Genomic DNA, 14,205 nt, shown 5'->3' on the forward strand with positions numbered 1-14,205 from the left:
CCAGCAACCCATGGTTGCTATGTTGCAATATTTAGAAACACTTTTGGAACTGACCTTTCTGAAAAAGCATAACATTATGCTTCAGTTTCATATGTGGTTAGATTTCTTTAATGACTCCTATTGCTTGTTAGAAAAGCAGCAAACTTTCAAATAAGTAATGAAATGTTACATTTACACAGAACAAAAGTACCTTGCCTGACTTAAATCAAAGCTGGCCATGAAAGGTCAGATCTGAATAAATTATTTACACTGGTAAATTTATGCAGGTGGTGTAAGATGCATCTTATGTTTTGCATTTATAAACTGCAAGTAGGGGTTACTTTTGGTAGGATGTAACATTTTTATTTTTGCATATTAATTTATATATAATATATTCAAACTCAAATGGTATCAAAAAAGAATGTTTGTTTTTTGTGTGTATTTCTTCATTTACCCATCAAGCCTGCTTAAGCCAAGTTCATGATGGAGAAAATTGGCCATCTTTCTCACTGCTGCACCCAAACTTTCCTTCCTGCTGTCTCTGTAGTTTTGAGCTTCTTTTGTTTAGGTGTAGTGGTGGCTCTGAGGCTAGGGATCTGCGGTGGCACTCAAAAGGTTGCCGGTTTGAATCCCGTAAATGCCAGAATCTGGGCCCTTGAGCAAGGCCTTTAATCTACAATTGCTCTGTTCTGGGTATGATGTTAATCTGCATCCAGCCCTGCAGACAGGCCCTCCAGCTTGCAGGGAAAACTTGGTGGTTGGTGGCAGGATTGGCACTTCAGCCACTGTAAAAAACAAAAATAAAAAAACTCTATTCGAACTAGTGTAGTGCTGAGGTGTCACAGGTTGCATGGCTGCTCTCCGGTCCTAATCAGGGATTCTGAGGTGGCTTGTCATATGGTGGGTGTGGCAACGCATTGTATCAGTCGATGCTCCAAATCTCTCTCCCTTTTGTGTAAGACCCTTGTACCTCATGTCATCATCCTTTACTTCCACTGATGTTGTGTTTACCCTCTCTCTGAATCCATTCTCGCAGAAATGGCTGACCTGGACACTGACAATGGATGTCGTGGTGACTACATGTTTTCATTCAAGCTAGTTTGTTTAATTAGAAATCAGTTGTTGTAGTTAATGGAATATACCCATTTAATTATATTTATGCAACCAGTTCCTGTTATTTTTCTGTTTCAAACATTCTTACTACTGTATATTTTATTTTATTGGAAAAATCAAACTAATGCTTTATGAATTATAGAGAAGGGATCCCAAAACTCCCTCCCCTTAAATATATATGTATAATAGGTTTTATACTTTTCAAAATTAAATATTTTTTTTGTCTCTAAATGTATGGGGAAATTGATATTCTGTCATAACATTTCTGATCACATGTCCAAAAAATAATGAGCGTTTGAACCTGAATCTTGTGCTCACGTGAGGGTCACAGTCTGTGTTTAGCACATATATTTTACCTTGGTATTTAAATGTTCACTGTCAACCTGTTAGACCAAATACCTTGAGTTCAACATATGGTAGTTACTAGTGGTATCCCTACAGTGCATGCATCTGGTAAATGCTTACACTGCTGACAGACCAGGGGCCTCATGCATAACACCGTACTTAACAAATGTACTAACCCACAATTCCTTTTTCTTTTCTTTCTCCAAGTAACCAATTGCCACACAATCAGCTCTGTAATAGAAGTTAAGCCATCTGTAAGCTTAGAACGCTGATTCTTCAAAACTTTTAAGGAACACTGAAATATCTTCGTAGTATGTTTAATTAATCTATCCAGCTATCCTTCCAGTGTCGCGAAAGCCCCAGCAAGAATAAAGCGAAAGGCAGGAACAATCCGTGAACGGGGCGCCAGCTCCGTGTTCTCACATGTTTAATTATTAACAATATAGATTATTTAAATGATGTTAACATTTTATCTATATAATATAATAAATATATTTTGCTGCATTTCATCTTAAAAATGATATTGTCATCATATGTAAATACGAATGTTGTAAAGTGGCTCAGGTTGTGCAATATTAGAACTGTATTGCAAGTTTACAGTGAGGTAATTGTACTAATAAGTACAAACAGTTCTACAAGGAGCACTTGATGGACTGATTGAGTGCATTTATAGTTCTTGGGATGAAACTGTTTCTGAACCGCGAGGTCCGTACAGGAAAGGCTCTGAAGCGTTTGTTGTATGAGAGCAGTTCAAATAGCGCATGGCTGAGGCAGCGTGTTCTTGATGCTGTATACCGATAATTCTTTTTCCGATCAGCTGCTGTAGAGCTGTGATTCCACACTCGGATACAATGATATAAGTACTCCGAGTGGTGCAGTGAGAGTAATATGGAAAAAGATGATCCACTGTGGCAACCCCTAATGGGAGCAGCTGAAAGAAGAAGGAGAAGGTGCAGTGAGAGTAACAATGCTAAAGCAGCTATGGTATTTGGAATAGTTTGGCCATTCCGTGGACCATTATATTGTTACAGGTTAATTACAATCAGATGCCTTAAACTAATAAACAATATGTGGTTAAGTACAGTGTATTTGATAAAGCCGCGTCAGCGTTGTGGATCTAAAAAAGAAAGGGTAACCACACTGGAACAAAAGAACTGCTTTGACGCTGGGCGACTCCAGTTTGCAAAACTGAGCAGAGAACATGCGTACGCCATGCATTTAGCTGGTGTGAAAATGTGCGTGGCTTTACGCCAAGATTTGGTTTTATACATCGCAATGTGAGCATGGAAACGGGCTTACTCAACATTTTTGTGCGTGTGCACCGTTTATACATGAGGCCCTAGATGTTCAATGACCATACCCAAATTCTCCTTTCTATCTTGTATAACAGGATTTAAAAATAAAAACATAAAATAAACTATAGTACCTTGACAGTATTTTTTTTTTTTCATTACGCAATGTTTCATTAAAACTTCACTTGTTGGATATGCAATTATTCCATTTCCTCAAGGAAGCAATCTTCTCAGGAATTCATTTTAAAAAATCCTATTGACCTTGGATCATCAAAATGTTATTTAATAGTTTTGTCAATTGTTTTGCAGGGAGAAGAGCTGATACATTTACCTGGCAAGTGTTGCCCAGAATGTTTATCATCAAGCAGTTTCTGTGTTTATAAGGGGATGGGCAAAGAGGTAATGACTGTTTATTTAATTTCAAAGGCAAAAATAAATTTTTATATCTTATTGTGTAACAGATAACACTATTTTGATAGTGTGTTTCATTTACTGTATAAGCTAAACAAAATTATTTGTTAAAAATTGATGAAGCTTTTACCATGATACCAGACAAAATACTTTATGAAGAGTAAGACAACAGAAATATTGAACCAAAAGTTGTCTTTTTTAATGTAGTTTATTATGAATGAAAAATTTGGTTTGCTGAAGCACAGATATATTAATTGTTGTGCTTGTTTGCATAATGAACAGTAGCAAACCTAGTGATAGTTTAGTGGCAGAGAGATGTCAATCAGGGTCTCAGTTTCTAATCATTCTGCTTATATGATCTTTTAAAACATGGTGCTACACTTCATTCTGGCTCTCTAGAACCTGTTGCAAAAATTCATACACACTAGTAACTTGTGATTAAATGTATGGGATCAAGATAGATCTTTTTTTAAAAGGTAGTGTGGCATTTATTTTATATACAGTATCTATAATTCTGTCATTGTAAATTTATTATTATTACATGCAGGATATCCATTCAGACTTAAATGGTGAAAAACACCTGGCCGTAAGTACACTCATTGTTATTTTCCCATGATCCTTCATGTTTGCAGGGAGTGAATTCTTGTTTTTTATTTTTGCCTGCAGAATTTTGAAAAGTTCCATGAAGGCCCCTGTAGAGAATGTGAATGTAGAGATTCACAGGTGGTGTGCTACCAGAAAATCTGTCCAGTTTGTCCTGTCGGTACTCTCGCTGTTTCAACTGAAGGGGAATGCTGCCCACATTGTAAACCAGGTATTATAAAATTGCTACATAAAGGCACAAAAGGATTTTTTTTAATATAAATAATAAATGTGAGTTTAGTTTTAAATGAAATTTCTTAGATTTCATGAAATGATGAATAAATATATTTTGAAATGAAAAAAGTAAGAATATAATGAAATATAATGATATTATTGATGTTTAAATACACCATTCATCATAGTTTAAAGAGATAGTTATGAAATATATAAAAGTAAACGCAATGTGACATTGTTGCTTGGCCCCCTCGCTAGTGGGTCCTTCAAGGGAGCTTCTTGAACCTGATACCACAGATAAAGTACCCAAGGAATGAGCTTAGCAGAGGAGGACACAACACAAAAAGCAAGGGGCTTGGTACAAGTTGCCAAGTGCTTTTATTAAAATCATCAACAACCAAAAAAGTTCAAAAGTGCAGTAAGTTCAATAAACAAGTAATGCTCGTGGATGTTAATATCACTGAAATAATCCAATAAAAGTGAGGTTAAAATTGCATGACTGGAAGCTGTCTATACTGTAAAAACATGTCGGCCACACACTCCCTCGAGGGACTTCCTCCTGGTTGTCTGCCTACTCTCTGTCTCTCTCTTACTTTCTGTCTTTCGTCTACATGCACCGGCTCTCTCCCGTCTTGGTTCTGCCTCCTCTATCCATCCTGTAACTTCCTTTTACGATCATCACTGACCAATCTTTTCTATCTTTCTTTAATTCTTCTTTTTTCTCGTTCTAGCTCTTTATTATATGCCTCTTGCTTTCTAAGATATTTCATTTCCTTTCCAGCATAGAATTGTATGGACTGTAATTAAGTTCTCTTACAACAGCTTCTAGAAACATGTAGCAATATCTATGTAGAGATAAAAATGGAGCTTAAAAACAATAGTTCAAGATTCTTGTTTTATGATATTAATTCCCACAAGCATTTGGTGTGTCATTAGTAATAATTATAAAGAATTGTCAAAGCCTATGTATTTCTAGTCAAATATACAAAAACAAGGTATTTGGCTTACCAAAAAAGAACTACTATAAGTAAGAAACGTTGCTGGCATTTACCTTTTAAAATAGTCCGTCAGACAAGATTTTGTGTTCTTTAAAACATCTATAATGTAAAATGTAAGTTGGAATGTTAAGAGATCAGAAAAGTAAACAAATAATCATAGACAACAGATAAAACTTTATTGTGTACATGAGAATTCTAAAGTAGAATACTGGCAAAAGAAACATTAAAGCCATATTAAAAAAGAACATAGAACATCTTCTTCTTTTGATCTTTTTCCATATCTTCCTGTCCTCTGCATCTTACTCTGTTACACCCATCACCTGCATGTCCTCTTTCACCACATCTATAAACCTTCTCTTAGGCCTTCCTCTTTTCTTCTTGCCTGGCAGCTCTATCTTTAGCATCCTTTTTTAAATATACCCAGCATCTCTCCTCTGCACATGTCCAAACCAACGCAATCTCACCTCTCTGACTTTGTCTCCAAACCATCCAACCTTAGCTGACCCTTTAATGTACTTGTTTCTAATCCTATCCATCCTTGTCACACCCAGTGCAAATCTTAACATCTTTAACTCTGACACCTCCAGCTCTGTCTCCTGTTTTTTGGTCAGTGCCACCTTCATCAACCCATATAACATAGCTGGTCTCACTACCGTCCTGTAGGCCTTCCCTTTCACTCTTGCTGATACTCATCTGTCACAAATTACTCCTGACACTCTTCTCTCCACCCATCCCACCCTGCCTGCAGTCTCTTTATCACCTCTCTTCCACAATCCCCATTACAACAGGTTGATCCCAAGTATTTAAACTCATCCACCTTCGCCAACCCTATTCTCTGCATTTTCACCATTCCACTGACCTCCCTTTCATTTACACACATGTATTCTGTCTTGTTCCTACTGACCTTCATTCCTCTCCTCTCTAGAGCATATTTCCACCTCTCCAGGGTGTTCTCAACCTGCTCCCTACTCTCACTACAGATCACAATGTCATCAGCAAACATCATAGTCCACGGGGACTCCTGTCTAATCTGGTCTGTCAACCTCTCCATCGCCACTGCAAATAAGAAAGGGCTCAGAGCCGATCCCTGATGTAATCCCACCTCTACGTTGAATGCATCTGTCACTCATACTGTAGACATCACCACCAACTCTTACATACTTCTCTGCCATTCCCAACTTCCTCATACAATACCACAACTCCTCTCGAGGCACCCTGTCATATGCTTTCTCCAGGTCCACAAAGACACAATGCAACTCCTTCTGGCCTTCTCTATACTTCTCCATTAACACCCTCAGAGCAAACATCGCATCTGTGGTGCTCTTACCTGGAATGAAACCGTACTGCTGCTCATTAATCATCACCTCCCTTCTTAACCTAGCTTCCACTACTCTTTCCCATAACTTCATGCTGTAGCTCATCAATTTTATCCCCCAGGAAGGTACTGCAGCTCTGCATATCCCCCTTATTCTTAAAAATCAGTACCAGTACACTTCTTCTCCTCTCCTCAGGGATCCTCTCACTTTCCAAGATTCCATTAAACAATCTGGTTAAAAACTCCATTGCCATCTCTCCTAAACACCTCCATGCTTCCACAGATATGTTATCTGGACCAACGGCCTTTCCATTCTTCATCTTCTTCATAGCTGTCCTTACTTCGTCCTTGTCCGTTGCACTTCCTCATTCACTATTCATCCAACCTTCTGTCTCTCTTCATTCATCAGCCTCTAAAAGTACCCTTTCCATCTGCTCAACATACCCTCCTTGCTTGTTAGTATATTTCCATCTTTATCCTTTATCACCCTAACCTGCTACACATCATTCCCAGCTTTTTCCCTCTGTCTAGCCAATCTGTACAGGTCCTTTTCTCTCTCCTTAGTATCCAACCTCTCATACAGCTCATCATATGCCTTTTCTTTAGCCTTGGCCACCTCTCTCTTCACCTTATGCTTTATCTCATTGTACTCTTGTCTACTTTCTGCATGTCTCTGACTATCCAACTTCTTCTTCGCCAACCTCTTCCTCTGTATACTCTCCTGTACTTCCCCATTCCATCACCAGGTTTCCTTTTCCTCCTTTCTCTGTCCAGATGTCACGCCAAGCACCCTTCTTGCTGTCACTACTCTACTACTCTGTCCTACTTTTACTGTAGTTGCCCAGCTGTCTGGTAACTCTTCACTGCCACCCAGTGCCTATCTTATCTCCTCCCTGAACTCAACCTTGCAGGCTTCCTTTTTTAACTTCCACCATTTGACCCTCAGCTCTCCCCTCACTCTCCTCCTCTTCTTGATCTCAAACATCATTCTATAGATCACTAGCCTATGCTGCCTAACTACACTTTTTCCCGCCAGTACTTTGCAGTCTTCAATCTCCTTCAGATTGACCCTCCTGCATAGGATATAATCTGCCTGTGTGCTTCATCCTCCACTCTTGTATGTTCCCCTACGTACCTCCGTCTTCTTAAAATACTTATTCACCACAGCCATGTCCATCCTTTTTGCAAAATCCACTATCATCTGGCCTTCTTCATTCCTCTCCTTATCACCATACCTACCCATCACCTTCTCATCTCCTCTGTTCCCTTCACCAACATGTCCATTGAAATCCACTCAAATCACCACTCTTTGTCCCTTGAGTACATTGTCCAACATTTCATCCAATTCAATCCAGAAGTCTTCTTTATCATCCATCGCACACCTAAGTTGCAAGACATATGCACTAACGACATGCATCATTACACCTTCAATTTTCAGCTTCATAATCATCACTCTGTCTGACACTCTTTTCCCCTCCAAAACAATCTTGACATACTTTTCCTTCAGAATAACCCCTACCCCATTTCTCCTCCCATTCACACCATGATAGAACAATTTGAATCCATAAAATGCTTTCAAGTCAGCTAATTGTATTCATGTTTCCTCTGAATTTCTGTTTCTTGCAAACAAAAACATTTATCTCTGTCTGTCTGTCTTCACAATTCATACTGTTCAGTTCTAGTATAACTAGTAGCTTTTCTTAATGCTATTTCCAGTGTTGTTATATGCACATAGGTTATATATGCCTTTTAATATGCATTTGTAAAAACTACACCTACTATTATATATTTGGTCTCATATTTGCAACATACATTCTTAATATAACTTTTTTTTAATTGTGTTTTACACCATTGTTTCTCAACCACAGTATACGGTTAATAATATCCCATTTATAATCATAAAAAATCCCCCCCAAGTTCTTCAATGTATTTCTCACTTGTAATCATGCTAATTATACCAACTGAAACCACCCTACCCATACAATTCAATTTTCAGATCTCACTTGTTTAAATAAGGGTAAGGTCAAAGAGTAAAAACAAGTAAAACTGTGTTCTGAATCTAAAAGGGTTCAGAAGCCATGCTGTACACTAAATGTCCTTATAGCCCTTCATCTTAGTTTCCCCAAAAATGTAAGCACTAATGTACATTATACAGTTTTTGACAATAATGAGTCTACTAGAACTCCCCATTCATTTTCATAAAATTTACTTTCATAATCTAAACCTCCATTTTGCTATTACTTCCAATAGTTTTATGTCCTATGTGTAAATATTTATAATTATTTCTTTCAAATTTCTTTTAACATATCTGTATAAGTTTGAGATTTTTCAGTTTCCACCTGCAGGAAGTCTGTTGACTGTGGCATCTGTGGCAATCTACTGATCCACTTAGTTTAGCACAGAATTCTAATTAATGAGCTATACTAAAATAAAACAGGCCCAGCACTGAACCTTTTTTCTAATTTAGTTAAACCTTTTCTGCACTCATCTTCACCAGTTTACTTTAAAATATTTTATTAAACCGTGTAGTTCATGATGAATACACACAGGTGCAAATGGAAACAAGCTGGTTCCAGAACTTCTCGTCCCTTTGTCATTTGCATCTTATTGCTAATAAGCAATTAAAACTGCATCTGTTTAAGATTAATATAAGCAATTAAAAGTGAAGAATCTTAACAAATGAAAAAACTAAAATGATAGCAAACAAATGTTACTTGAACAATAAGTGCTTCAACAGCAACCATTGACCTCTCATTAAAAATGGGTTGGAAGAAAAATCTGTAGCCACTGTAGCCCTCCAGGGCTCACCTTGCAGACCCCTGATCTAGATCAAAAAATGTAGTTATTCCCTCTGCCACTTTGGCTTATGTACAGCTGATAGTGGTCCCCCAGTTGTAATGTTAGGTGGCACTGCACCTTGAGACATAAAGAAAACAGGGCAGTGAACAAAGAAAACTAATACAAAAATGTTAACATAATTCAAAATAAAAAAAATAAACCACACAATATTAAAATAAATTAAACACAGATAGAATTAAATCATAAACAGTTTTAATGATATACAAAATAATATTTAAAAAAAACAATAAAATAAAAAAATATCCAGTACAACATTCTCAGCTGAAATCAACAAGTTTGGTTTACTATTGTAATACCAATTTTTACTAGAGTTATCATTCTATTCTTCTGTTCAGATCTAAAGTTAAATAGCATTTGAGGGCAATCTTTTTATGCTACAGTTTAGATGCCATTTTTGAAGCTCTGACCTTATGCAGAATGTCTTAGATAACCTTCATTGAAAATCACAGAATAATTAAACATTCATCCATCCATCCATTATCAAACCCGCTATATCCTAACTACAGGGTCATGGGGGTCTGCTGGAGCCAATCCCAGCCAACACAAGGCACAAGGCAGGAAACAAACCCCGGGCATGGTGCCAGCCCACCACAGTAATTAAACATTACTTTTTTAATAAATTCAAAGTAGTGAGAATTCAGAGTTCAAGTATTAATATGCATCACACACAGGTTGTCCAGTGAATAGTTATTTTGAGGACTGGGAGGATGTTAATCAATATCTTGTTATTCTGTAGTTTAATTTTTTTCATTAATTGATGTAGATGTTTCTCTTTTGAAATTTTGTTTTCTTGACAGCTAAGTGTCACTCTGACTGTTTGACCTGCTATCAGAACCCTGAACACTGTGAAATCTGCATGGATGAACAGATGAAATTACAGAATGGCAACTGTGTACAGACTTGTGATCCAGGATTTTATGAAAGTGGTAGAATATGTAAAGGTATGGTATATGCAGTTGTAGCACAAGATAATATTTCCAGAAATTGTTTTATGTTTATTGGAAGGTATTCCTCAATCTCAGTATTTCGTGAAATAAAAAGAATTAGTCATATTAATATGTCATCATAGTATTATCAATAGCATACAAATTTCATGCAGGTGGGGACAGAGGAGAAGATTAGACACAATTTATATTTTGATTTTTCAGTTGACCAAGTGAGGATTACTGCTTGTGCTGGAAAGTAAAATGTGGTGTATTTTTTATTTATTTTGTCTTTGTTTTAAACTTTATAAACTTAGTTATTACTTTATCTCTGTAGTTGTATTTTGATATACACGTAAAATCTTGTGCATTTTTGCTGTAATCTGTGTATTCCAACTTATACCCATCTCTTATTGTTTCTTAGCGTGCAAAGAGACCTGTGCCACTTGTCTAAATGAATTTGAATGTGATTCGTGTGAAGAGGGTCTTTGGATGAAATACAGAAAGTGTGTTCCTGATTGTGGTGAAGGTTTCTATGCAGACTACAGGGGGTATTGTTCACGTAAGTGCCAACTGATTATGCTCCAATCTGTCATCAAAATTTTTCTGTTAAACGTAAGATTTTTACCTGTGAAAGAATATTTGAACACAGATCTGTGGATTTGTTTGATTGAATTAATTAAAAAATTGGTTGACTTGAACAAAACGTTTGAAAAAGAAGCAACTATAGCTTTCAGCTAGGGTTAAATTGTTAGCAGCATATACAGGACAATTACTATGTGCAAATACATCCGCTGATGCTACTGGACACATCATCAGTGATGTTCCTAGAGCCATTGACCATTTCAGGTCTTTCAGCATCATATATCCCTATCCAGGTGACCCAGCCAGGACATGTCAGACCCCAGTTTGTGTCCAGTTGCCACACTAGGTACTTGACCTCATCTGTCTTCTCTCTTGAGCCGTAGCCATTGAGAGGCGCTTTCCACTGATTTGGTGGTCTTGAAGATGGCTTTTCTTCTCTCACCTTATCTGTTCTCAGGTGAATAGGTGCCTTATTCAAGGAGTGGGCTCCAAAGCCCCTGCAGATAACCTTGACAGGCAGGCCCTTAGCTCTAAACTCCACTTACTGGAGAGCAAACACTATTGCAAATATTAAATGTTCAGCTCAACAAATATGCCATATTTCCACATTTAAAAGCTTTTATAAAAGGAAAGAAAATATCAACTTTAAGGTACTATTAATTCCTAAAATTGCTAGTGCTAGAATTTCTGCAAAAATTGACATGGTAAAAATTGTTTAAATTTGTATTTGCACCTCCAAAAATCTGAAATTCTGGAGTGTCACAATAGTTGATGTTAGTATATGAGGTTTATTTTGATAAGGAGAAAATATGAAGTGTATTTTTATAACAATGTTTTTGAGGGAATATTGGCTGAGCAAAAATGTGCTGTTGGAGTTAAGTATATAAATGCAGTTTATTTTTATGTAGCCTTTTCACTAAGTACAGACTCAGAGTGTTTGGATATTTTTCCAGCTCTAAAGTAATAAAAAAATAATTAAACCATACATCATTCATTTACATTTTTATAGCTGAAAGATATGTCTGCTGCTTGAAGGAACTCAGGCATGTCTTAGTGTAAGAAGCATAAATCAAAAATATAACTGCTCCTCTTTTTGAAAATTAAGTACATTGATAATTTTAATTTGTCATTTGTAAAGCCTCCACCACCCAAAGATTTATCAGACGTATTATTAAGCTGTTTTTGTGGCTAAATACGGTTTTTCCTAGCGTTGATCTGTCCACTCGGGCTATGTTTCTTACATCATTCAGTAGAGACATTTTGAAAATATCTTGAAAAGAAGTTTTTTTTTCCATGTCACAGACCCCTGTTTGTATTGTTAAAATTGCTGGCAGCACTTTTTTGCTTTTTTATTTTTTTTAACATGCATACATTTGTTCTTATATGGAATATCACTTGTGCCAAAAATGAAATAATTAAAAAATGAAATTATGAAATAAATTATAACATGAAAAAGTACAACAATATATATAAACGAGTTATTAAAAATGCATGATTAAATTCAGGTAATCCAAGTATTATGAGATACAATGTCATTATTTTTTTTTGGTTCATTAATGTAGTTGCCTTACATTTAATTATTACAGGCTAGATTTTAAAATGGCCTTATTTTTAAAGACCATTTTTATTTAACAGTGGGATTTTTCCAAGTGGCACTTTCCAAATGGTTGTTTTAATGCCAGCACTATTTATTTCAGAATGTTGCTTTTCATTATAATTTCATCCCTTGTCAATCAAGACCGACAGTCTGAAGCTATTCCTATTGGTTAATCCTTTGCTGTTGATTATTTTTTCTCTCATTGTAGGCAGTAGGCTGAGTAGTAAAATTGTGAGTTAGTTTTACAGATGAACTATGTAGAGATAATTTAGCATATCATAACATGTACCAAGCAATGGATACATTTATTAAATGATAAAAACTGAACTTTAAAAGCCTAACAAATCAGTTACGTTTTGCTGTTGTTACAATCTATGGGAAATGAGTGGTAAAGCAACATGCACTGAGGGGAAGATGTTAGTCTTAAGTTAAGGAGCTGTACAGCATAATACTGCTGGTGTCTTTGATTGCCCTCTCTCTTTCACTATCCACATTCCACATCTCCTGAAAAATTGTACTTTTTAAGTTTCTACATTTTGGTTAGCCATACAATCTGAATTGAAAATATGTTGGGAATGCTGAAATGAATAAGAGCTCTTCAAAATATACTAGTTGATGAAGAAGTTCTGGAGAGTTTAAAGTCAGTTGAGTACTGTGACCATACAGATAGTCTTCTGGAAGCATGTCACCTGGAATATCTAGCCTCAAACAGTGATTTCTTAATGGGTGCCTTTTGTGTGGTAATGGTGCTCAATCAGTCAAAAACTACTATCAACTTCTTCATCAACATTTTGAAGAGCGCATATCTGTCTGGAGCATTTACAATATATTGTTAGTTTTCTCAAAATAGTATAATGTGTTAAATCTTCTCTATTTTGTCTGCAAAGCTAACTATCTCAACTACTAATTGCCTCCATATCTTTGCCAACTGAAAGGTAAGTAGTGCTATCTTTGGTATTCCATCACGTACAATCAGGGAAAAGTAATAAGCAGCAAAGTATTAAACAATAGGTACAGGTTCAGCCTAGTGGTCTTTGTCTTGATTAACAAGTGTAGAAACCTTCATGGAAGAAGCCATTCTGAAATACATAGCGCTTTAAAGAGACAGTAGTAAATGTCTGGGAATAACCCGGACTCAAGCTCACAACCTCTTGATTACAAAACAGCAGTTCTTACCTCTGCACCAGCCAAGCAGGCATGCCTGCAAATATTTGGGCCTGGGTTTTTACTCCTTGACAGCACCGTGCAAAATTAATGATTTCATTATCTTTGGTTATATTCTTGAATAAAAGCGTACTTGTTTTGTTATACCTTTTGTGAAAATGTTTATTTGATATTTAGACTTCAGTCTTCACACATTATACACTTCACATTGGCATTTTGTCATTATTACAGTAAGATGAGAGATTTTCTGTTTTAGTTATGTTCAACATTTCTTGCCTTGCATTTCCTGTCATCCTACATTTACCCAGACACTGAACACACATGAAATGTATATATTCCAAAGTGCAATATATTATTCAACTTATACAATTTCAAACACCTCACTGCCAGATAAAGAGACTTCAGCGTCTGAGTTGACTTCTGGTGCGTCAGTGGGGGGATGAGTGAGCAGGCTGCCTGCTACCAGTGCTGATCGACACATTTGCAAAATAAAGACGCTGATGAGGACTTGCGACAGAATTTAAGGTGGCCCGGGATTACGACTTTTTTCTCATTTTCTTATTTCATAATAACATTTATTTAATTGTGCATTTTTGCACAATTTAATGAAACATTTATAAGTGTCTGTGCACATTTTTGTGTGATTATTTAATATTTGCCATTTTATTTCAGTTTGGCACAAATGGTATTTCATTTTGTCAGACCTGTTTGAGAATATATGTATATATAGTGTTGGGGTATTTTATTGTAGAAATACTCTTCATGGTTTCACATTTTTATTTTGTTTCTGTGATAAAATGTTTTGTTA

At 36.3% G+C, this 14,205-nt stretch overlaps 1 protein-coding gene across 1 annotated transcript in view; it reads left to right on the plus strand.

Annotated features, from left to right (window-relative positions):
- The window catches only part of fras1 (Fraser extracellular matrix complex subunit 1), a 303,582-nt gene that overhangs the window by 133,825 nt on the left and 155,552 nt on the right, over nt 1–14,205 (plus strand). The window contains 5 exon segments of the mRNA XM_028805595.2: nt 3,039–3,128; nt 3,688–3,726; nt 3,807–3,954; nt 9,926–10,069; nt 10,476–10,613. Coding sequence (XP_028661428.2) covers nt 3,039–3,128; nt 3,688–3,726; nt 3,807–3,954; nt 9,926–10,069; nt 10,476–10,613 — 559 coding nt within the window.

The sequence above is a fragment of the Erpetoichthys calabaricus genome, chromosome 7 (genome assembly GCF_900747795.2).
Source record: "Erpetoichthys calabaricus chromosome 7, fErpCal1.3, whole genome shotgun sequence".
NCBI classification, from domain to species: Eukaryota; Metazoa; Chordata; class Cladistia; order Polypteriformes; family Polypteridae; genus Erpetoichthys; species Erpetoichthys calabaricus.